Source organism: Prionailurus bengalensis, chromosome A2, assembly GCF_016509475.1.
Source record: "Prionailurus bengalensis isolate Pbe53 chromosome A2, Fcat_Pben_1.1_paternal_pri, whole genome shotgun sequence".
Taxonomy (NCBI): Eukaryota; Metazoa; Chordata; class Mammalia; order Carnivora; family Felidae; genus Prionailurus; species Prionailurus bengalensis.
The window spans coordinates 25,760,089-25,786,477 of NC_057348.1; the positions used below are offsets into that span (position 1 = coordinate 25,760,089).

At 39.3% G+C, this 26,389-nt stretch overlaps 1 protein-coding gene across 1 annotated transcript in view; it reads right to left on the minus strand.

Moving 5' to 3' along the window:
• DNAH12 (dynein axonemal heavy chain 12) overlaps nt 1-26,389 on the minus strand; it is a 219,686-nt gene that overhangs the window by 190,538 nt on the left and 2,759 nt on the right. Inside the window, exons 3-9 of the mRNA XM_043587710.1 lie at nt 10,415-10,496; nt 10,217-10,243; nt 6,891-7,080; nt 5,982-6,054; nt 4,804-4,962; nt 4,405-4,600; nt 459-647 (exon numbers count right to left, since the gene is read on the minus strand). Coding sequence (XP_043443645.1) covers nt 459-647; nt 4,405-4,600; nt 4,804-4,962; nt 5,982-6,054; nt 6,891-7,080; nt 10,217-10,243; nt 10,415-10,496 — 916 coding nt within the window. The remainder of the gene's footprint in view (nt 1-458; nt 648-4,404; nt 4,601-4,803; nt 4,963-5,981; nt 6,055-6,890; nt 7,081-10,216; nt 10,244-10,414; nt 10,497-26,389) is intronic.

Consider the following 26,389-nt stretch of genomic DNA (forward strand, 5'->3'; position numbering starts at 1 on the left):
CACAGCTACAATAAAAGTTCTAAGAAGGAAAAACATCATTTCCATCCAGGAAATGTTACCAAAGAGAAAGCACTTTCTAACTTGAAATAACTTGGAGGATGGAAATAAAACAGAGTTATAACATTTTATGTACACGTCCACTTTATAGAGTTTCAACTCAGTTTAAATTTTTGAAAGAGGGGGCACCTGGGCGTTTCAGTTGGTGAAGTGTCCAACTTCGGCTCAGGTCATGATCTCGCGGTTCATGAGTTTGAGCCCCACATCAGGGTCGCTGTTGTCAGCCTGTCAGTGCAGAGCCTGCTTTGGATCCTATGGTGCCGTCTCTCTACCCCTCCCTCGCTTGCACTCTCCCCCCAAATAAATAAATATTAAAAAATAATAATAAAATTAAAATAAAATAATAAAATACTGAAAGAGGCCCATATAAAGAAACCCAATGGATAAGGAAGATGAAATACCTGCAGAGCTTCAGTTATTCGCTCTACCAAACCCAAAACAACATCTTCCAAGTCTTGAAAGGTAGGATAAAATTCCATTTTATCATCATCAAATGTCAGTTCCATCTTAAATATTGGCAGTCCACATTGATCTTCTTGGTCAAAGAGCTTCACAAATCCTTCTACAGTTCTCTTTAAGAAATCCTTTAGCTGCATGATGTCGTAAATTAGCATTACTTTAGAAAGTACAAATTCAACCTTTAACCTTTTAACCTTTTGTTCAAAATCAGTGAGATATTACCTACAATTAATTAATTCTATCAATTCATTTAGTCCTCAAAATTATCTTCATTCAGCACAGTATGTTCTTACTAAGTGTAGTCTAAAACAATAAGTAGAGGGGCGCCTGGGTGGCGCAGTCGGTTAAGCCTCCGACTTCAGCCAGGTCACGATCTCGCGGTCCGTGAGTTCGAGCCCCGCGTCAGGCTCTGAGCTGATGGCTCAGAGCCTGGAGCCTGTTTCCGATTCTGTGTCTCCCTCTCTCTCTGCCCCTCCCCCATTCATGCTCTGTCTCTCTCTGTCCCAAAAATAAATAAAAAATGTTGAAAAAAAAAATAAAAAAAATAAAACAATAAGTAGAATGATATATGCAAACTTTGATTTTTTTTTATAGACTGGCAACAATCCTAAAATGGCAACTCAGAATCTTCCACATTCTTCAGTAATTCTTTCCATGGTACAGAAAACATTCCAGAAAAACTAAACAAAGTGAAGATTAAGGGGAGGAGAGGCCCAACACCTGAGAATGAGGGTGCCATGGGGTGATATGCACGTGAGGTGAGGGACAGTTAGTATGCTAAAGCAAGCTGCTAAGGTTGATAGTTAAATATTCAAGAATTTTGTGAGCCACTTACTAAACCCTTGGATGCTTGAAAATTACACTGTGGGAATATTTCCACCAGGAAATTGGCAAACACTACAAATTAGGGCTTCTCCCCAGCCCGGAGAGTTGGATTTCCAGCAAATCACCAGGTGAGGGTGAAGCCACTGGACATTAGAAACATGCACAATAAGGGGAACCTGGGTGGCACCGGACTTAGGAACAGGTGATGATCTCACAGCTCATGAGTTCAAGCCCTGTGTTGGGCTCTGTGCTGACAGCTTTGAGCCTGGAGCCTGCTTCAGATTCTGTGTCTCCCTCCCTCTCTGCCCCTCTACTGTTTGCTCTCTCTCTCTCTCTCTCTCTCTCTCTTAAAAATAAATAAACATTAAAAAATTTTTTTAAATGTGGACAATAAGTCACCAAACTATGAATAATGCATTCTTATGTAGAATCAACTATTTGAAATTTAGTCAAGGGGACAAATATAATGATCTTCAAAATGTTCCTCATCTCTATTTCTTATCAAATAATCATAGTCCTCTTAAGAGGATAAAGACAGAAAGTACATCATGTATATTAATTACAGAGTTATATACTAGATATTAAATGTGTCCTTTTAAAGATGTGTTGCAGGGCACCTGGATGGCTCAGTCAGTTAAGCGTCTGACTCTTGATTTTGGCTCAGGTCATGGTCATGATCTCATGGTTCTGGGATAGAGCCTTTTTTTTTTTTTAATGTTTATTTATTTTTGAGACAGAGAGAGACAGAGCATGAATGGGGGAGGGGCAGAGAGAGAGGGAGACACAGAATCGGAAGCAGGCTCCAGGCTCTGAGCCATCAGCCCAGAGTCCAATGCGGGGCTCGAACTCACGGACCGCGAGATCGTGACCTGAGCTGAAGTCGGACGCTTAACCAACTGAGCCACCCAGGCGCCCCTGGGATGGAGCCTTAAATCGGGCTCTGCTCTGAGTGTGGAGCCTGCTTGGGATTCTCTCTCTGCCCCTCTCTCACTGGTGTGCTCTCTCTCTCAAAATAAATAAAAATTTCTTTTAAAAAGTATACATTGCAAAATTCATGGAATCTTTGGGGATATTTTACAAAAGGGAAAGTTTTTATTCAGAACTGTTTTTGTAGAACTGTATTTCTATAATAGTAAAAATTTGAGGAGAGAATTAATATTCTCTTTAAAGATGATCAATTCAAGTGGCTCAGTCAGTTAAGCGTCTGACTCTTGATATCAGCTCAGATCATGATCTTGCAGTGATGAGATCAACCCCCAAATCAGGCTCTGTGCTGACAGCATAGAACCTGCTTAGGATTCTCTCTCCCCCTCTCTCTGCCCCAGCCCCGCTCACACACACACACACACACACACACACACACACTCTCTCTCTCTCTCTCTCTCTCTCTCTCTCTCTCTCTTTCTCAAAATAAATAAATAAATAAATAAATAAATAAATAAATAAATAAATAAATACTGTAAAAAAGATGATCAATTCAATTTCAAACCAAGATTTTACTAAGAAAAACATGAGAATCAATCAACTTGAAATTTCATATGTTCAAAAAAATGTTTACTGGGATAGTCCTTTTTGTTAATATTCTCCAATAAAGCTATAGATAATTAGTTGATAGCCTTTAAGCATGAGCCCAGTTATCACTCATAATACTGACACATACTTCTAGAATTTCCTTTCATTTTAGATTGCTTCAGATCTTGCTTCAGAAATGAAGCATTTTTTTGCTAAACGTATTTAAATAAAATTATGATAAAAATGTTTTTCTTATTTCAAAATAACTACCTAGCACTATGTCTGAATAGAATTTTATTTAAAATAATAAACTAAAGGACACCTGGGTGGCTCAGTTGGTTAAGCATCTGACTTCCCCTTAAGTCATGATCTCACAGTTCGTGAGTTTGAGCCCCATGCCGGGCTCTACACTGACAGCTCAGAGCCTGGAGTCTGCTTGATTCTCTGTCTCCCTTTCTCTCTCTGCCCCTTCCCCGCTTATGTGCTCTCTTTCCCTCAAAAATGAAATAAATACTTAAAAAAATAATAAAACATCAGTTTTAAATTTAGCACCCAAAAAATGAATAATCCAATTAAGAAATGGGCAGAAGACATAAATAGACATTTTTCCAAAGAAGATACACAGATAGCTAACAGCCACATGAAAAGATGCTCAACATCACTCATCATCAGGGAAACACAAATCAAAACCATGATGAGATACCATCTCCCACCTGTCAGAATGGCTAAAATCAAAAACACAAGAAACAACAGGTGTTGGGGAGGATGTGGAGAAAGGGGAATTTTCTTGCATTGTTGATGGCAATTTAAACAGGAGCAGCCACTCTAAAAAACAGTATGGAGGTTCCTCAAAAAGTTAACAATAAAATAAATAAATAAAAATTTGTTTAAAAAGTTAAAAATAGAACTACCCTACAATTAGGCAATCGCACTACTAGGTATTTACCCAAAGAATACAAAATTACTAATTCAAAATGTTACCTGCACCCCAAAGTTTATAGCAGCATTATGTACAATAGCCAAATTATGGAAGCAGCCCAAGTGTCCACAGATAGATGAATGGATAAAGAAGATATGGTATATAGACATGCAATGGAATATCATTCAGCCATAAAAAAGAGAATGAATCTTGCCATTTGCAATGACATGGATGGAGCAAGAGAGTATTATGCTAAGTGAAGTAAGTCAGAGAAAGACAGATACCATATGACTTCACTCATATGTGGAATTTAAGAAACAAATGAGTAAAGGGGGAAAAAATATAGAGACAGAGAGGCAAACCAAAAAACAGTCTCTTAACTATAGAGAAATGATGGTTACCAGAGGGGATGTGGGTGGGGGATGGGTGAAATAGGTGATGGGGATTAAGGAATGTACTTGTGATGAGCACCGGGTGTTATATGGAAGTGTTGAATCACTATACTGTACATCTGAAACTAAATATTACATTGTATGTTAACCAACTAGAATTTAAATAAAAACTTAAAATATAATAAAATAATAAACTAATTATAATAGCATCATCATTTAAGATATATAAAATATATTTACCTGATTTGACATAAGTGTAGAAACACAGTTATAAAATGCATCCCATTTTTCAGGTCTGATGCCTTCTAGAGCCTCCTTCTTTGTGAAAAGATTTATGACCTTTGGATACCATGTGTTCATTATCTTCTCTTCTGCCTTTCTAGCTTGTATTGACAGATCATTTTTTAGTGATTCACAATCAATTGGCCCTTTAGCTCTATTTATGAGAAGCATAAAAATGATTTAAAGCAAATGATAAATATTGGTCCTAATACATAATTGTTGAAAAAAGTAAGAAAATTTTAATCTAAAGAAAAGTTCTCAAGATTCATAGTTTAAAATGTCTACAGTCAAAATATAAAGATTCAAGCATGAGATATTCAAATCTTAAATGTTAGTTAATAAATATGAGATTTTTACCTAATTCCTGTTAAATCTAGCAAAATCGTATTGGAAAATGTCGTATAACCAAGATCCAGTAATATTTTCATAGTTGGGTGAACAATGTGCAAATTAGCTAATATTTGACTTCTTGTCTGCACATAGCTAGAATGCCAAGGCTTAGAATAATCCAGTCCTCTGGAAAAGCAAAACACCATATCAAGCAGAATTCAAACAATATACTCTAACTTTTAAGAAATAATAGTTATGACATGGAATTAATATTAAAGCGAGAAGAAGACTGGGAAATGTGGTCAGCGATCAAAGCTTTACGCATGTAATAAAAAGGCATCAAGATCTTGAAAGTGTATTATCGGCACACCTGGGTGGCTCAGTAGGTTAGGCGCCCAACTCTTGATTTCAGCTTAGGTCATTATCTCACCATTCGTGGGATTGAGCCCCGAGTCAGGTTCTCTGCTGACCACAGGGAGCCTGCTTGGAATTCTCTCTTCCTCTCTCCCTGCCCCTCCCCTGCCCACATGCGGCTCGCTCTCTCTCTCTCTCTCTCTCTCTCTCAAAATAAATAAATAAACATTAAAAAGAGAGAGAGAGAGTGAGAGAGAAAGTGCATTATCTTCAGAGAGGACAGACTGATGGGCCAGGTACCCTGCTAACTTCCACTGTGCTCTGGCTCAGTTACCCTGGGTATGGATAAACGAACTCAGGACTGGGAAGAGAGGAAGAAATCTGTCTGGTATACACCAGAGGTTACTTAAGGCCAAGTTGACCTATACATCCTTAAAGATTCCCTTGATTGTGTAAGCAACAAATAGACAAGTTCAGAGCAAGGATACACCGCAGTAGTGCTATTCTTCAGATGTATTCAAAATAGCTTCACAATTCTAGACTTAAATGTTAAATCAGCTTATTTTCAACCTGTTATCAAAACCTAGATGCAGGGGCATCTGGGTGGTGCAGTCGGTTGAGCATCCAACTTCAGCTCAGGTCATGATCTCACAGTCCGTGAGTTCAAGCCCTGAGTCAGGGTCTGTGCTGACAGCTCACAGCCTGGAGCCTGCTTCGGATTCTGTCTCCCTCTCTCTCTGCCCTTCCCCTGCTCATGCTCTGTCTCTCTCTGTCTCAAAAATAAATAAAAACATTAAAAAAAAATTTTTTTAAACCTAGATGCAATACTGTTTTTAAAATAATTTACTCACATAGGGGATTCAGGTAAAGGGCCTCCTTCATCTTCAAGCCATTTAACCGGAGGTTTCACGAGAACACTCCTCACTAAAACACATACATGTATTAATATTTCTTGAAAACTCTCACGAGTCCTACTCAAACTTTCTAACTTTTCATATTGGATAATATAGCTTATTGAGCATTAAAGTGAGTATGAGAAAAAAAATCCTTTATTTGAAAAAAATCAAGTTGTTGGTACTATTTAGGTGTTACTTTAGGGGTGAATTCAGATACAGTAAAGCTTTAAGTTTCAGCTTTTTGCATTCTATCTACTCAAAGGCCACTTAAGAGAATTTATTCCAGGGGTTCCTGGGTGGCTTGGTCAGTTGAGCATCGGACTCTTGATTTTGGCTGAGGTCACGTCCTCATGGTTCCTGAGATCGAGCTATGCATCAGTCTCTGTGCTGACAGCATGGAGTTGCTTGGGATTCTCCCTCTCTCTCTCTCTCTCTCTCTCTCTGCCCCTCCCCTGCTTGCATGCTCTCTCTCTCTCTTTCTCTCACAAAATAAATAAACATTAAAAAAAACTTATGCCAATAAAATTTCCAATATTAAATCCCTAATAAATTTCTCTAAATACACTAATACTTTTTTTTTTTTACAATCCGGTAAACAGTGTAACTACAACCATAAAGACAAAGAGAAAAATGAAAAAGCCCTTAGCTAATAAGCACAGGAAAAAAAAATTATACAAAGTTCCCTTAAATTACAAAGATTTTGACTAGATTATAAGCTCAAAATAAAAGCTTTAAATAAAAATAGTATGTAAGAAATACATACAGCTAAATATATAAATTATTCATTATTCATATTTCTACTTTTGATTGAAGGGGTGGGAAACAAAAGTAAAAGAAGCTTGGCATTTGTGAAATGCTACTTACCCAGATATCTCTTCATGCTTTTTTCAAAGTCACTTGACACCTCATTTATGAGACTTTCAACAAGTTTTTCTCTTTCTTTCCCTTCCTTTAAAGACTCGGGTATCAGCATTAACATGTGATCCAGCCATTCCTGCTGAATAGGCACCATAGGACTACTTTCTACACATTGCTTCATATAAATATAGTTGAACTGAGAATGTAATAAGAAAAAACTAAATGTTCTAAAAGGTATATCAGTGTAACTCCGGTGCTCTGTCTTTTCAAGACAACATTTTTTTGGAATAGAAGTATTCTGAAAAATAACATGTTTTCAGAATAAAAACACTCGGAAGTATGAGCTGCAAAGAAACCATTTTTTCAAGTACTCAGTATATATTTATTAAATGAATAATAATTGGAAATTGGGAGTAAGGCCTGGGCTAGGGAAGCTGGGCATGCCCACGTTATCCACTCAAACATCGAAATATTTGGCATTAATCCATTAAACAGTCAAAAATTAGTAAATATGCACCCAGCACAAAGGTACAAAGTCACAATTGATAAAATAGCCAAAAATGACAGGAAATAGTAGCAATAAATTATGCGTAGGTATTATCAAATATTTTAGAATATTAATCAAGTTGATTAATTTAAAGTATTATCAGGGTGTTTCCCCACCCACCCCAAATCTGCATTTTACACTTGAGAAAACTAATCTTGTCATTAACTCTTCACTCAAACCAGGGTTGGAGTTTAAGGTTTTCTGTATTAAAATACATATAATTGTTGGGGTTCCTGGGTGGCTCAGTTGGTTAAGCATCCTACTTCAGCTCAGGGCATGATCCCATAGTTCGTGAGTTCGAGCCCTGCATCGGGCTCTGTGCTGATAGCTCAGAGCCTGGTGCCTGCTACAGATTCTGTGTCTCCCTCTCTTTCTCTCTCTGCCCCTCCTCTGCTCATGCTCTCTCTCTCTCTGTATGTCAAAAATGAATGTTAAAAAAAATACATATAAATGCAGATTCATCAGAATCTTAAATATACAATAGAAATCAATTAGGTTATCTGTAATATTTAAGAGTGTACTATGAATTTAATATGCCAACTTTGTTGGGACTCTCTGCATAGGAATACAGTATTGTGGGTTTTTTTAATTTTTTTTAACGTTTATTTATTTTTGAGAGAGACAGACAGACAGAATCCAAAGCAGCCTCCAGCTGACAGCTCAGAGCCCAATGCGGGGCTTGAAACTGTGAGCCCTGAAATCATGACCTGAGCCAAAGTGGGATGCTCAACCGACTGAGCCATACAGGCACCCAAGGAATACAGTATTGTAAAACAAAAAATAGGGGTGCCTGGGTGGCTCAGTCAGTTAAGCATTCAACTCTTGATTTCAGCTCAGGCCATGATCTCATTGTTCATGAGATAGAGCCCAGAATTGGGCTCTGCACTGACAGCTTGGCGCCTGCTTGGGATTCTCTCTCTCCCTTTCTCTCTCTGCCCCTCCCCTGCTTGTACTCCCTCTCTTTCTCTCAAAATAAATAAATAAACATTTAAAAAACAAGGTTTTCACTGAATAATAGTTTTTAATTTTGATGAAATACAATTTATTGGGTTTTTTTTCTTTTATGGGTTATGCTTTTTGTGTCAGTCTGAAGACTCTGCTTAGCTCCAGGTTTGCTTCTAAATTTAAATAATCTCTACACCCAATGTGGGGCTTAAACTCACAACCCTGAGATCAAGAGTTGCATGACAGCAGCAAGCCTGATGTGGGGCTTGAACTCACGAACCAAACCATGAGATCATGACCTAAGCCAAAGTCTGACGCTTAACCAACTGAGCCACAAAGGTGCCCCTAAAAGTGTTTAGTTTTATGTTTTACATTTAAATCTATGATCTAATTTTAGTAATTTTTGTACAAGGTGTGACATTTAGGCTGAGGTTTGAGGGGTTTTTTTTGTTGTTGTTTATTTGTTTTATTTTTTTATGGATGTCCAATTGCTCCACCCCATTTGTTGAAAACACTATCCTTCTTCTGTTGAATTAATTTTTGCACTTTGTCAAAATTAGCTGGCTGTACTCATATAGGTCTACTTCCAGGCCATTTATTCCACGGATCCATGTGTCCAATTATTTAAAAGTAAAAGCATTTTTGAAAAGTCAGTGAGAAGTCTAGTGAAAGCAGTATTGAAAAAAATGTCCCTTGGATTTGGCAATTCATGGTCACTGGTGACATTAATGATGAAGAGGTGGAGTTCCTACATGCCAGATGACCAAGAGCAGTGGGTTCAGGAATGAAAGACTGTGTCATGCCCAGCTGCCTGTTTTAGGTTGTAAGACACTAGAAGGCAAGAACTCTGGACAAAGAGTGAGGATGCCAAGTGCATACACACAGGTACATTCTGCAATTCACCCAACCTCATGTTAAATATTTATGAATGCTTTGTATCAGTTCTTGTATCTATTAAAGAGGCAAATACAGAGCCAAAGTCTCCAGAAAATTTGGGAGGGAGAAAGTGAAGGAAGAAGACCATAGAGGAAGAAAGAAAGAAAGAAAGAAAGAAAGAAAGAAAGAAAGAAAGAAAGAAAGAAAGAAAGAAAGAAAGAAAAGGAAAGGAAATTTAGAAGAGAAGAGAGAAAAGAAAAGAAAAGAAAAGAAAAGAAAAGAAAAGAAAAGAAAAGAAAAGAAAAGAAAAGAAAAGAAAAAACTTAGAGTAGATAAAATTAGGTTCTCCCAAAGATCCTCAATACAGGAAGGTATCCTGAGCCCTTCATCCCCAACAGGAACTTGAAGAGACTTGGAAAGCCTGTACTCCCATCTGGGAACATGCTGCATGAATTTCTCTTTTGTGTAGACAGCTGCATAAGTTTCCATATCCTTTGCTGTTAAATACATTTTACATGTTATCATCTTCCACCAATTATACCATAGGCCCATGTTGTCACCCATGCAGTCAGTACCATTTTTTAAAATCCAGCACCTACCATGTGTCTAGTACCCTCTGGATTCTCAATAAGTAATCATCATTATATCAATATCAGAACAATGAAAAGGGAAATGCATTTCCTTCATAACTGCAATTTTTAATTTTTTTCCTACTTTTTGAAATAGGAACTAAAACATTTACAACTAATTCTCAAATAACAAATGGCAACAAAAATATAATTCTTAAATCCCATATTTGTCATCCATGACATGTTTGTTCCTTTACAGAAAATTAAAATCTCAGTTTCTAAATATTTTTTCTCTTCTAGAATGGGTCTTATTAGCAGGTGGTCTTAGAAGGAGCTACTTTGTAATAATTTCTTTGAACATTTTCAAAAAAAGAAATATAAAAAATTGAACTCACTCCTTTCTTTTTAATTTCACTGGTCATCTGTCAAAAGCAAACAAATAAGACATAATTAAATCAAGGAGAAAAATTCTAAGTGATTTAAATGTACGTATTATTCTCTTAAAAATACTAGTTATGTTGAGATTGACTTAAAGTAAATAAGAATTAAAATTGTATAAGGACAAACTTTTTAAAGAGAAAACATAAACTTACAGTTAGAGGATAATCTGGCTCTGGTGTTGGCAGTGTTCTTTTATCCAGTGTTCTGTCTAAACTTCTTTTAGCTCCATCAATTCTGAAATTTATAGTTAAAAAATGTCTGACTCCAACATGATACCCTACATGGAAAACCCAAAAGACTTCCCCAAAAGGCTGCTAGAACTGATACATGAATTAAGCAAAGGCGCAGTGTACAAAATCAATGTACAGAAATCGGTTGCATTTCTATACACCAATAATGAAGCAACAGAAAGAGAAATCAAGAAATTAATCCCATTTACAATTGCACCAAGAACCATGAAATATGCAGGAATAAACCTAACCAAAGATAGAAAAGATCTGTATGCTGAAAACTATGGAAAACTTATGAAGGAAATTGAAGAAGACACCAAGAAATGGAAAAAACATTCCATGCTCATGGATTGGAAGAATAAATACTGTTAAAATGTCAATACTACCCAAAACTATCTACATATTCAATGCAATCCCAATCAAAATTGCACCAACGTTGTCCTCAAAGCTAGAACAAACAATCCTAAAATTTGTATGGAACGATGAAAGACCCCAAATAGCCAAAGTAATATTGAAAAAGAAAACCATAGCGGGAGGCATCACAATCCCAGACTTTGGCCTCTACTACAAAGCTGTAATCATCAAGACAGTATGGTATTGGCACAAAAACAGACACATAGACCAATAGAAGAGAATAGAGAACCCAGAAGTGTACCCACAAAAGTATGGCCAACTAATCTTTGACAAAGCAGGAAAGAATATCCAATGGAAAAAAGACTTTCTTTAGCAAATGGTGTTGGGAGAACTGGACAGCAACATGCAGAAGGATGAAACTAGACCACTTTCTTACACCATACACAAAAATAAACTCAAAATGGATGAAATACCTAAATGTGAGACAGGAAACCATCATAACCCTAGAGGAGAAAGCAGGCAACAACCTCTTTGACCTCAGCCACAGCAACTTCTTGCTCAACACATCTACAAAGGCAAGGGAATTAAAAGCAAAAACGAACTATTGGGACCTCATCAAGATAAAAACTTCTGCAATGCAAAGGAAACAATCAACAAAACTAAAAGGCAACTGATGCAATGGGAAAAGATATTTACAAATGACATATCGGATAAAGGCTTAGTATCCAAAATCTATACAGAACTTACCAAACTCAACACCTGAAAAACAAATAATCCAGTAAAGAAATGGTCAAAAGACATGAATAGACACTTTTCCAAAGAAGACATCCAGATGTCCAACAGACACATGAAAAGATGCTCAACATCACTCATCATCAGGGAAATACAAATCAAAACCGCACTGAGATACCACCTCACACCAGTCAGAGTAGCTAAAATTAACAACTCAGGAAACAACAGATGCTGGCGAGGATGTGGAGAAATGGGAACCCTCTTGCACCGTTGGTGGGAATGCAAAATGGTGTAGCTGCTCCGGAAAACAGTGTGGAGGTTCCTCAAAAAATTAAAAATACAACTACCCTACGACCCAGCAATAATAACACTACTAGGAATTTATCCAGAGGATACAGGAGTGCTGATTCATAGGGGCACATGTACCCCAATGTTTACAGAAGCACTTTCAACAATAGCCAAATTATGGAAAGAGCCTAAATGTCCATCAACTGAAGAATGGATAAAGAAGATGTGGTTTATATATACATACAATGGAATACTACTTGGCAACGAGAAAGAATGAAATCATGCCATTTGCATCAATGTGGATGGAACTGGAAGGTATTATTCTAAATGAAATAAGTCAGTCAGAGGAAGACAGATATCATATGTTTTCATTCATATGTGGATCTTGAGAAACTTAACAGAAGACCATGGGGGGAAGGGAAGGGAAAAAATAGTTACAAACAGAGAGACAGGGAAACAAACCCTAAGAAACTCTTTTTTTTTTTTAATTTTTTTTTTAACGTTTATTTATTTTTGAGACAGAGAGAGATAGAGCATGATTGGGGGAGGGTCAGAGAGAGAGGGAGACACAGAATCTGAAACAGGCTCCAGGTTCTGACCTGTCAGCACAGAGCCTGATGTGGGGCTCGAACCCACGAACTGTGAGATCGTGACCTGAGCTGAAGTCGGATGCTTAGCCGACTGAGCCACCCAGGCGCCCCCCCTAATAAACTCTTAAATACAGAGAACAAACTGAGGGTTGATGGGGGTGTAGGAGAGAGGAGACAATGGGTGATGGGCATCGAGGAGGGTACTTGTTGGGATGAGCACTGGGTGTTGTATGTAACACGGGAATCTACCCCAAAAACCAAGAGCACACTACATACTGTATGTTAGCCAACTTGACAATAAATTATATTAAAAAAATACATGCAATTGCTTATATAGAACCCTTCAATAAATTCATGGCATCTGTTGGTGCTATTACTAAAAAAAATAATAATAAAATCATTAGCTATTAAAAAAATGTCTGACTCTCTTGAAGATAACATTAGAATATATTAAAACATTACAGTTTAAGAGTGTCTGGCTGGCTCAGTCGGTAGAGCATGTCACTCATGACCTTGGGGCCATTACTTGAACTGCAAGGGGGGGGATAGAGTTTACTTCAATAATAATAATAATAATGATAATAATAATAAGCATTACAATTTGAACATCTTTTCAATTATACTTAAAGAAGAGATATTCAATGGGGGGCGGGGGAGAGGGGAAAATGGTTGATGGGCATTGAGGAGGGCACTTGTTGGGATGAGCACTGGGTGTTATATGTAAGCAATGAGTCACGGGAATCTACCTTCGAAACCAAGAGCACGCTGTATACACTGTATGTTAGCTAACTTGACAATAAATTATATTTTTAAAAAAAGAAGAGATATTCAAGAGTTATTTATCTTACTGAATTTTTCTCTCTCTCCCTCTCTCTCTCTCTCTGTTTTTTGAGAGAGAGAGCATGGGGGAGGGGAAGAGGGAGAGGGAGAGAGAAAATCTCAAGCAGGCTCCACACCCAGGGAGAGACAATCCCACAACCTTGGTATCATAACCTGAGCTAAAATCAAGAGTCAGTTGCTCAATCTACTGAGTCACCCAGGTGCCTCTGAATTTTCTATAAGAAACAAATCCTTAGTTTTCAAATTATTCATGTATACTGTAAAAGAATGAGACTAAAAGTAAAAATGACTTTTTTTTTCAATAAAAACTTATGGACAAATTTTAAGTTAATCCTCATGTCTAGTGGGCCGTCATGTGTATTGTGCCTATTCAAATGCCACTCTGTCAGAGAAGCCTTATCTTACCCCTTATATTAGGTAGCACTTCCTTCACTATCCAATCCTTTCATCCTCACCTTGCTTCATAGAACTTACCACTATTTGACATATTACATGCTGTAGATTGTTTTACTCATTGCCTTGTCTCTAAATGTCCAGAATAGTATTTGGCACACAGTAAGTACTCAATAAACAATTTGAATGTTGGAATTTATCATCTATAAAATATAATTTCCTCTTTAAATAAAGTTATATCATCATCTAATCCATCTGTCACCAAATATTTATTCAATGCTTATATTATGCGAGACACTCTACTAGGTTTTATTAAAGTATAACACCAATAGGAGCACCTGACTGGTGAGCTAGTGGTCAGATGCTGGTTGAGCATCTGACTCTTGGTTTCGGCTCAGGTCATGATTTCCCAGTTCTTAAATTGAATTCAAACCCCATGACTGGCTCTATGCTGACAGCACAGAGCCTGCTTAGGATTTTCTCTCTCCCTCTCTCTCTGTCCCTCTCCTGCTCAAGTGCCCTTGTGCTCTCTCTCTCTCTCTCTCTCTCTCTCTCTCTCTCTCAAAATAAAGACATCTTTTAAAATTTTTTTTTAACGTTTTTATTTATTTTTGGGACAGAGAGAGACAGAGCATGAACGGGGGAGGGGCAGAGAGAGAGGGAGACACAGAATCAGAAACAGGCTCCAGGCTCTGAGCCATCAGCCCAGAGCCTGACGCGGGGCTCGAATTCACAGACCGCGAGATCGTGACCTGGCTGAAGTCGGACGCTTAACCGACTGCGCCACCCAGGCGCCCCTAAAGACATCTTTTAAAAATATATATAACAACAACAAATCTCAAGGAATTTATAAACTGAAATGGTGAGGAGATAAAAACAGGTACCACATGAAAGGCATGGGACTCTGATGGTTCAGAGGAGGGGACAAGTTCACTTCTACCTGGAGGTATCTGTAAAGGCCACATGAACAAGTTAGAATTTACAATGAGCTTTAAATAAAAGAAAGGATTGGGGCGCCTGGGTGGCGCAGTTGGTTAAGCGTCCGACTTCAGCCAGGTCACGATCTCGCAGTCCGGGAGTTCGAGCCCCGCGTCAGGCTCTGGGCTGATGGCTCAGAGCCTGGAGCCTGTTTCCGATTCTGTGTCTCCCTCTCTCTCTGCCCCTCCCACGTTCATGCTCTGTCTCTCTCTGTCCCCAAAATAAATAAAAACGTTGAAAAAAAAATTTAAAAAAATAAAAGAAAGGATTTCAGGTACAGATGTAGTTTTCCTGGGTAGATGGATCTGAAACACAAGACTCTCCTGAGAAACAGGAAGGCAAGGGAATGATCAAAGGAAAAAACAGGGAGTAGTGGAAAGTTGTCTAATATGCTCAGAGGTTATGGGATCAGATGAAGATAAGTTTGGAGAAATGGACTGGAATATCCAATTAAGGGGCTCAAATAGCAGGTTTTTTTATTCAATAGACAATGGGAGTTGCTGAGAGTTTTTGAGCATGGAAACATTTTTAGGAAGATAAATCTACTAGTTTGTAAAGGTTAATACACTGGAGAAGATGGCCAAAGCAGAGAATACAAGGAAAAGAAAAGAGACCGAGAAAGAAGATTGGAGGATGCCAAGCATGACAGGAATGAGAAAAAAATCACAATTGAAGGAGGCAAAGATGTGGTCAGAGAGGCAAGTGGAGAACCAGAATGAATTTCAAGGAAAAGATGGCCACCAGAACCATAAACATAGATTGGTAAGCTCCAGAGAGGCAATGACCATGTCTGTTTTGTTCATTGCTCTATGCACAACACTTAGATAACATCCATCAAAGTCAATAAATATCTGTGGAATGATCAGAATAGTGGATTTGGAAAAAACCTTGTATTTCTAATTCAGTACCTTATTTGATACATGAATACTCTCAAAAACATCAAGTTGTACCCTGAGATGAGTGAGGGAGGTGGCTTTCATCACTTTCTGAGGTAGCCCAATTTATTGTCAGCTAGTTTATTTTTTTTTAATTTTTTCCTTTTTTGAACGTTTATTTATTTTGGGGACAGAGAGAGACAGAGCATGAACGGGGGAGGGGCAGAGAGAGAGGGAGACACAGAATCGGAAACAGGCTCCAGGCTCCGAGCCATCAGCCCAGAGCCTGACGCGGGGCTCGAACTCACGGACCGCGAGATCGTGACCTGGCTGAAGTCAGACGGTTAACCGACTGCGCCACCCAGGCGCCCCTCAGCTAGTTGATTTTTAAATTGAGTTGTATCCTTGTAACTTTTATTCTCCAGAGCTATACACAAAAAGTCATATTTTTTTTCTGTTGCCCTTCAAAACTTGATGGTACTCGTCCAGTTCTTTCAACTATTACTACCAATAAAAGTTACCACTTATTGTGAGCTTATTATGTTCTAGGCATTAGCTTAAGATCTGTAAGTACATGGATCTCCTTTAACTCTCATTAAATTCTTTTTTTTTTTAATTTTTTTTTCAACATTTATTTATTTTTGGGACAGAGAGAGACAGAGCATGAACGGGGGAAGGGCAGAGAGAGAGGGAGACACAGAATCGGAAACAGGCTCCAGGCTCTGAGCCATCAGCCCAGAGCCTGACGCGGGGCTCGAACTCCCGGACCGCGAGATCGTGACCTGGCTGAAGTTGGATGCTTAACCGACTGCGCCACCCAGGCGCCCCAACTCTCATTAAATTCTAAGAGAAAAGCACTATTCTTATCTCCATCTTACAGATAGGAAGATGATAACAAGTAGTTATTTAACTTGCCAAATTCATGCATGGCTAATAAGCTGCAGAGACAGGGTATGAACCCAAGCCTGTGTGATGCCAGTCTATACTCCATTAAGCAAATCAGCCTCCTTTAAAGATGGGATAGTTTCAAAATTCCTCTCTCTTCTATGGCTGTTATGGTTTATCAACATCCCTCTTAAAGGAGTTGCGGCAAGATGGCGGCTTAGGAGGACGCTGGGCTCACCGCACGTCCTGCTGATCACTTAGATTCCATCTACACCTGCCTAAATAACCCAGAAAACCGCCAGAGGATTAGCAGAACAGAGTCGCCGGAGCCAAACGCAGACGAGAGGCCCACGGAAGAGGGTAGGAAGGGCGGCGAGGCGGTGCGCGCTCCACGGACTGGCGGGAGGGAGCCGGGGCGGAGGGGCGGCTCGCCGGCCAAGCAGAGCCCCCGAGTCGGGCTTGCAAAAGCGGAGGGGCCGGGCGGACTGTGTTCCGACAGCAAGCGCGACTTAGCGTCTGGGAGGTCAGAAATTAACAGCTCTGCTCGGAAAGCGGGAAGGCTGGAGGACAAAGGGAGGGAGAGCTGCTGAGCCCCCTGACAACAGAGCTCAGTTTGGTGGGGAACAAAGGCGCTCGCCAGCGCCATTTCCCCCGCCCATCCCCCAGCCGAAATCCCAAAGGGAACCGGTTCCTGCCAGGGAACTTGCTCGCTCCGCGCAAACACCCAACTCTGCGCTTCTGCGGAGCCAAACCTCCAGCAGCGGATCTGACTCCCTCCCGCTGCCACAGGGCCCCTCCTGAAGTGGATCACCTAAGGAGAAGCGATCTAAGCCTGCCCCTCCTGCCCCCGAGCACCTTGCCTACCCACCCCAGCTAATACGCCAGATCCCCAGCATCACAAGCCTGGCAGGGTGCAAGTAGCCCAGACGAGCCACACCACCCCACAGTGAATCCCGCCCCTAGGAGAGGGGAAGAGAAGGCACACACCAGTCTGACTGTGGCCCCAGCGGTGGGCTGGGGGCAGACATCAGGTCTGACTGCGGCCCCGCCCACCAACTCCAGGTATACACCACAGCACAGGGGAAGTGCCCTGCAGGTCCTCACCACGCCAGGGACTATCCAAAATGACCAAGCGGAAGAACTCCCCTCAGAAGAATCTCCAGGAAATAACAACAGCTAATGAGCTGATCAAAAAGGATTTAAATAATATAACAGAAAGTGAATTTAGAATAATAGTCATAAAATTAATCGCTGGGCTTGAAAACAGTATACAGGACAGCAGAGAATCTCTTGCTACAGAGATCAAGGGACTAAGGAACAGTCACGAGGAGCTGAAAAACGCTTTAAACGAAATGCATAACAAAATGGAAACCACCACAGCTCGGCTTGAAGAGGCAGAGGAGAGAATAGGTGAACTAGAAGATAAAGTTATGGAAAAAGAGGAAGCTGAGAAAAAGAGAGATAAAAAAATCCAGGAGTATGAGGGGAAAATTAGAGAATTAAGTGATACACTAAAAAGAAATAATATACGCATAATTGGTATCCCAGAGGAGGAAGAGAGAGGGAAAGGTGCTGAAGGGGTACTTGAAGAAATCATAGCTGAGAACTTCCCTGAACTGGGGAAGGAAAAAGGCATTGAAATCCAAGAGGCACAGAGAACTCCCTTCAGACGTAACTTGAATCGATCTTCTGCACGACATATCATAGTGAAACTGGCAAAATACAAGGATAAAGAGAAAATTCTGAAAGCAGCAAGGGTAAACGTGCCCTCACATATAAAGGGAGACCTATAAGACTCGTGACTGATCTCTCTTTTGAAACTTGGCAGGCCAGAAAGAATTGGCAAGAGATTTTCAGGGTGCTAGACAGAAAAAATATGCAGCCAAGAATCCTTTATCCAGCAAGTCTGTCATTTAGAATAGAAGGAGAGATAAAGGTCTTCCCAAACAAACAAAAACTGAAGGAATTTGTCACCACTAAACCAGCCCTACAAGAGATCCTAAGGGGGACCCTGTGAGACAAAGTCCCAGAGACATCACTATAAGCATAAAACATACAGACATCACAATGACTCTAAACCCGTATCTTTCTATAATAACACTGAATGTAAATGGATTAAATGCGCCAACCAAAAGACATAGGGTATCAGAATGGATAAAAAAACAAGACCCATCTATTTGCTGTCTACAAGAGACTCATTTTAGACCTGAGGACACCTTTAGATTGAGAGTGAGGGGATGGAGAACTATTTATCATGCGACTGGAAGCCAAAAGAAAGCTGGAGTAGCCATACTTATATCAGACAAACTAGACTTTAAATTAAAGGCTGTAACAAGAGATGAAGAAGGACATTATATAATAGTTACAGGGTCTATCCATCAGGAAGAGCTAACAATTATCAATGTCTATGCACCGAATACCGGAGCCCCCAAATATATAAAACAATTACTCATAAACATAAGCAACCTTATTGATAAGAATGTGGTAATTGCAGGGGACTTTAATACACCACTTACAGAAATGGATAGATCAACTAGACACACGGTCAATAAAGAAACAAGGGCCCTGAATGAGACATTGGATGAGATGGACTTGACAGATATATTTAGAACTCTGCATCCCAAAGCAACAGAATATACTTTCTTCTCGAGTGCACATGGAACATTCTCCAAGATAGATCATATACTGGGTCACAAAACAGCCCTTCATAAGTTTACAAGAATTGAAATTATACCATGCTTACTTTCAGACCACAATGCCATGAAGCTTGAAATCAACCACAGGAAAAAGTCTGGAAAACCTCCAAAAGCATGGAGGTTAAAGAACACCCTACTAACGAATGAGTGGGTCAACCAGGCAATTAGAGAAGAAATTAAAAAATATATGGAAACAAACGAAAATGAAAATACAACAATCCAAACGCTTTGGGACGCAGCAAAGGCAGTCCTGAGAGGAAAATACATTGCAATCCAGGCCTATCTCAAGAAACAAGAAAAATCCCAAATACAAAATCTAACAGCACACCTAAAGGAACTAGAAGCAGAACAGCAAAGGCAGCCTAAGCCCAGCAGAAGAAGAGAAATAATAAAGATCAGAGCAGAAATAAACAATATAGAAACTAAAAAAACTGTAGAGCAGATCAACGAAACCAAGAGTTGGTTTTTTGAAAAAATAAACAAAATTGACAAACCTCTAGCCAGGCTTCTCAAAAAGAAAAGGGAGATGACCCAAATAGATAAAATCATGAATGAAAATGGAATTATTACAACCAATCCCTCAGAGATACAAACAATTATCAGGGAATACTATGAAAACTTATATGCCAACAAATTGGACAACCTGGAAGAAATGGACGAATTCCTGAACACCCACACGCTTCCAAAACTCAATCAGGAGGAAATAGAAAGCTTGAACAGACCCATAACCAGCGAAGAAATTGAATCGGTTATCAAAAATCTCCCAACAAATAAGAGTCCAGGACCAGATGGCTTCCCAGGGGAGTTCTACCAGACGTTTAAAGCAGAGATAATACCTATCCTTCTCAAGCTATTCCAAGAAATAGAAAGGGAAGGAAAACTTCCAGACTCATTCTATGAAGCCAGTATTACTTTGATTCCTAAACCAGACAGAGACCCAGTAAAAAAAGAGAACTACAGGCCAATATCCCTGATGAATATGGATGCAAAAATTCTCAATAAGATACTAGCAAATCGAATTCAACGGCATATAAAAAGAATTATTCACCATGATCAAGTGGGATTCATTCCTGGGATGCAGGGCTGGTTCAACATTCGCAAATCAATCAACGTGATACATCACATTAACAAAAAAAGAGAGAAGAACCATATGATCCTGTCAATCGATGCAGAAAAGGCCTTCGACAAAATCCAGCACCCTTTCTTAATAAAAACCCTTGAGAAAGTCGGGATAGAAGGAACATACTTAAAGATCATAAAAGCCATTTATGAAAAGCCCACAGCTAACATCATCCTCAACGGGGAAAAACTGAAAGCTTTTTCCCTGAGATCAGGAACACGACAAGGATGCCCACTCTCACCGCTGCTGTTTAACATAGTGCTGGAAGTTCTAGCATCAGCAATCAGACAACAAAAGGAAATCAAAGGCATCAAAATTGGCAAAGATGAAGTCAAGCTTTCGCTTTTTGCAGATGACATGATATTATACATGGAAAATCCGATAGACTCCACCAAAAGTCTGCTAGAACTGATACAGGAATTCAGCAAAGTTGCAGGATACAAAATCAATGTACAGAAATCAGTTGCATTCTTATACACTAACAATGAAGCAACAGAAAGACAAATAAAGAAACTGATCCCATTCACAATTGCACCAAGAAGCATAAAATACCTAGGAATAAATCTAACCAAAGATGTAAAGGATCTGTATGCTGAAAACTATAGAAAGCTTCTGAAGGAAATTGAAGAAGATTTAAAGAAATGGAAAGACATTCCCTGCTCATGGATTGGAAAAATAAATATTGTCAAAATGTCAATACTACCCAAAGCTATCTACACATTCAATGCAATCCCAATCAAAATTGCACCAGCATTCTTCTCGAAACTAGAACAAGCAATCCTAAAATTCATATGGAACCACAAAAGGCCCCGAATAGCCAAAGGAATTTTGAAGAAGAAGACCAAAGCAGGAGGCATCACAATCCCAGACTTTAGCCTCTACTACAAAGCTGTCATCATCAAGACAGCATGGTATTGGCACCAAAACAGACACATAGACCAATGGAATAGAATAGAAACCCCAGAACTAGACCCACAAACGTATGGCCAACTCATCTTTGACAAAGCAGGAAAGAACATCCAATGGAAAAAAGACAGCCTCTTTAACAAATGGTGCTGGGAGAACTGGACAGCAACATGCAGAAGGTTGAAACTAGACCACTTTCTCACACCATTCACAAAAATAAACTCAAAATGGATAAAGGACCTAAATGTGAGACAGGAAACCATCAAAACCTTAGAGGAGAAAGCAGGAAAAGACCTCTCTGACCTCAGCCGTAGCAATCTCTTACTCGACACATCCCCAAAGGCAAGGGAATTAAAAGCAAAAGTGAATTACTGGGACCTTATGAAGATAAAAAGCTTCTGCACAGCAAAGGAAACAACCAACAAAACTAAAAGGCAACCAACGGAATGGGAAAAGATATTTGCAAATGACATATCGGACAAAGGGCTAGTATCCAAAATCTATAAAGAGCTCACCAAACTCCACACCCGAAAAACAAATAACCCAGTGAAGAAATGGGCAGAAAACATGAATAGACACTTCTCTAAAGAAGACATCCGGATGGCCAACAGACACATGAAAAGATGTTCAGCGTCGCTCCTTATCAGGGAAATACAAATCAAAACCACACTCAGGTATCACCTCACGCCAGTCAGAGTGGCCAAAATGAACAAATCAGGAGACTATAGATGCTGGAGAGGATGTGGAGAAACGGGAACCCTCTTGCACTGTTGGTGGGAATGCAAATTGGTGCAGCCGCTCTGGAAAGCAGTGTGGAGGTTCCTCAGAAAATTAAAAATAGACCTACCCTATGACCCAGCAATAGCACTGCTAGGAATTTATCCAAGGGATACAGGAGCACTGATGCATAGGGCCACTTGTACCCCAATGTTCATAGCAGCACTCTCAACAATAGCCAAATTATGGAAAGAGCCTAAATGTCCATCAACTGATGAATGGATAAAGAAATTGTGGTTTATATACACAATGGAATATTACATGGCAATGAGAAAAAATGAAATATGGCCTTTTGTAGCAACGTGGATGGAACTGGAGAGTGTGATGCTAAGTGAAATAAGCCATACAGAGAAAGACAGATACCATATGGTCTCACTCTTATGTGGATCCTGAGAAACTTAACAGGAACCCATGGGGGAGGGGAAGGAAAAAAAAAAAAAAAAGAGGTTAGAATGGGAGAGAGCCAAAGCATAAGAGACTGTTAAAAACTGAGAACAAACTGAGGGTTGATGGGGGGTGGGAGGGAGGAGAGGGTGGGTGATGGGTATTGAGGAGGGCACCTTTTGGGATGAGCACTGGGTGTTGTATGGAAACCAATTTGTCAATAAATTTCAGAAAAAAAAAAAAAAAAAAAAAAACATCCCTCTTAAAGCGTGACCCCAGAACTACAGATGTTGTTTGATCAGTGCAGAGTGAAAATTTTCTACCATTCTAAAATTCTACATTTATTAAAGCAGCATAAGACTGAATTTGCTTTTTTTTTTTTTTATTAGGTAGGCTCTATGCCCAATGTGGAACTTGAACTCTTGACTACAAGATCAAGAGTCCCATGCTCTACCGACTTACCCAGCCAGGAACCCCTGAATTGGTTTTTTTGAGTAGCTTCATTTCCATGTTGAATCTTACTGAATCTGACTAAACTAAAATTCCAAAGGCGTTTTCACATGAAATAGAAAATGTGGCTGGGATAACTTTATTCCTCTTTTCTTTATTAATCATCAAGGTGCCAGCCAGACTTCCTTTCATCCATCATTATTTCCCTGAATAGCCTAGTTCTCAGCGATCCATACTTTCAAGGAATTTGCCTTATACTTTGGTATGCTAGCTGGCACTCGCTGACTTGCACTCTAATTATCCCAGCAAATATATGCCTGACCTCCTTGACCTCATTATATAAGAAAAGCCATCCTTTAAGATAGCAACAGTTTCCTGGGGTGTGTTTTCTCCTACTGGCTATACATACAAAGAGTTGAGAAGAATATACAAGTGAGCCTTTTCATTCCCTGCCTGTTTTTGCTTTGTATGTTGACAATCACAAACAAATAAATAAACAAAAATTGGATAATTTCAAAAGACTGTGTGAGAGATGCAGTGAAGGAGTACAGTGCAGTGAAGGAGAGAAAGGCTGGTCTAAATCAAGATGGAGATAGTGGCTAAGGAAGAAGTAACTCATTCCTGGGACTCTGGAAAGCTATAAAATGATTTTGTCTCAGCTAAGTGTTCCCAGACACTGGCCACAGGAGGGGCCCAGTTCGGCCCAAGATAACTTACATCCTGTCTCAGTCCTGGAACTCTATCAACAGACTTCACCCCATCTTCAACCCAGGGAAATCTCATCTCTATATCCTAATAGGTAGAGGTAGAAAGAGATGAAGAAACAAAATCCACAGTTTTCCAGGAAAAAAAAAAAAAGTGTTTCTGGTATAAAAAACTTTAATTGCAAATGAATTTTCCCTAAATAAACAATGGCAATTCTAATCTCAGTATTAATAAAGCACTATGCTTAAGGCAATTTTGAGACATTATTTTTTTTTATTAAGCACCCAAATGAGAGAGGTACTACTTATATGTCTATACAAAGCATAGAGTTATGTTCCTCTTTTGAAAATTCATTTATTCAGGGTGCCTGGGTGGCTCAGTCGGTGGAGCAGTTGAGTGTCTGACTCTTGATTTCAGCTCAGGTCATGATCCCAGGGTGGTAGGATCCAGCCCTGTGCATCAGGCTCTGCACTGAGTGTGGAGCCCACTTAAGATTTTCTCTCTCTCTCTCTTTCCTTCTGCCCCTCTCCCCCACTCATGCTCTCTCTCTCTCAAATAAAAATACATATTTTTATATGTATTTTTTAAAAATTCATTTATTCACTCATTCAGTTCACCAACAATAACATGCCAGACACTGTGCTTTTTTGTTGAGATCTCTGCCCTTTTTTGAAATTTTTATTTATTTATTTATAATTTACATCCAAGTTAATTAGCATATAGTGCAATAATGGTTTTTTAAATTTATTTCTTTTTAATTTACTTCCAAGAGAGATCTCTGCCCTTAGACATGTGAAAGTAGAAGAGAGGAGCGACTAAGAAACAACAATACATTGTGTACTTGAGGAAGTCATATTTCCTCAATCTATTTGCTGATTGACCCTTCTGCACTGAAGATTTAAATATAATTCCTTCTTTTTAATTTTTATTTAATTTTTAGTTAGTTAACATACAGTGCAGTATTAGTTTCAGGCATAGAATTTAGTGATCCATTACCTACATACAACACCCAGTGCTCATCCTAACAAGTGCCCTCCTTAGTGCCCATCACCCATCTAACCCATCCCCCCACCCACATCCCTCCATCAACCCTCAGTTTGTTCTCCGTTGTTAACAGTCTCTTGAGATTTGTCTCCCTCACTCCTCCTTTTTTTCTCCCTTCTCATATATGTTCATCTGTTTTGTTTCTTAAATTCCACATATGAGTGAAATCATATGGTATGTCTTTCTCTGATTGGCTTATTTCTCTTAGCATAATACATTCTAGCTCCATTCTAGAAGCTTAGTTCTGGGCCTTCTTCTCCTCTCTGTTTGCTCTCTCTAGGTGATTTGAACTATTCCCCATAGCTTTAACAATTATCTACATTCTGTTGGTTCCCAAATTTGTATCTTTAGCCTAGATCTTTACTCTTACATATCCATCTGCCTACTTAACATATTTCCCCTTAGATGTCACATAAGCTCCTCAACTTCAAAAACTACCTCCCCAATCTCCTGGACCTCTGATTCTTTACAGATATAAACACTACCATCCACCTTGTTACCAAAGTCAATCCAATAGCAAGTTCTACTGATTCTGGACCCAAACATATCCCCTGCAAATTTAGTTCTCTCCTCCTGCCCTGTTTCCAGCCTTATCAAACCACTGTAAGCTCTCATCTCTGCTACTACAAAAGCATCCCACCTGGTCTCCTTGTTTCCTACTACTCTCGCTTTCTCCCTTTCCCCACTTCAGTCTATTCTTAATAGCCAGAGTGAATTTCATATCATGTCCCAGTTTAAAACATTTCAATGGCTTCCATTGTACTTAAAGTGGAATCTGAATTCATTATCATGGCTTACAAAACCTTTCACAATCTGCCCCCACCTTTCTCTCCACCTTTACCTGGTATCACTCTTCCCCAGGCCCCTGATACTCTAGTGACCCTGGCCTTTGTCAGTTCCCAGGACATGCGAAAGCATTCATATACCAGGACTTTCAATGCTTGCTATCTCCTTTGCTAGAGTGCTGTTCTCATGTTTATTTAAATGAAAAACTTCCTATTCTTAAGAGCGCCTGGGTGACTCAGTCAGTTAAGCAGCTGAGTTCGGCTCAGGTCATGATCTTGCATGATTTGTGAGTTCGAGCCCCATGTCAGGCTCTGTGCTGACAGCTCAGAGCCTGGAGCCTGCTTCAGATTCTGTGTCTCCCTCTCTCTCTGCCCCTCCCCTGCTCACCCTCTGAGTCTCTCTGTCTCTCAATAATAAATAAATGTTAAAAAAAATTTTTTTAACCAAAAAACAAAAAACTTCCTATTCTTTAGATTTCTACTTAAATATCATCTCCACAGAACTTTCCTGTAATGTTCCTAGAACACCTTCCCTCTCTATCTCACAATCTCATATCTTCACAGTGCTCAACATCACTTGAAAGGTTAACATACTCTTTTTGTTTGTTTGTTTGTTTGTTTGTTTGTTTTTAAATGTTTACTATGTCTCCTCCCACTAAAATATAAGCATCTTAAAGACTCCCTTCTGTTGTATTCTCTATGGTCTCCCTAGTAACAAGCACAATGTCTGTGTAACAGTTGGTAGTTAATATCTACTAAATAAAGTGATGTAAAAGAAATACATAATAAAAATTAAAGCTGTACAAAGGGGATTAGGAAACAGCTTTCCACAGGAGATGATCCATAAAGTAAGCCTTGAAGAACTAGTATAAATATTCAGGCAGACAAATATTTTCCAGTGAAGGAAATTGCAGGGAGCAATTATGAAATTTATTTTTTCACTAAACTGTGAAAAATATATTCCTGGAACTGCAAGTAGTTCAACATAACAATGGAAGACGATGAAAGGTTTTGGAGTAAGAACAATATGTAACTCCTAAGGCACCTTGTTCGTTATTCTCTAAGTGAACTAAAACATTGAGTAGACCTACGTTT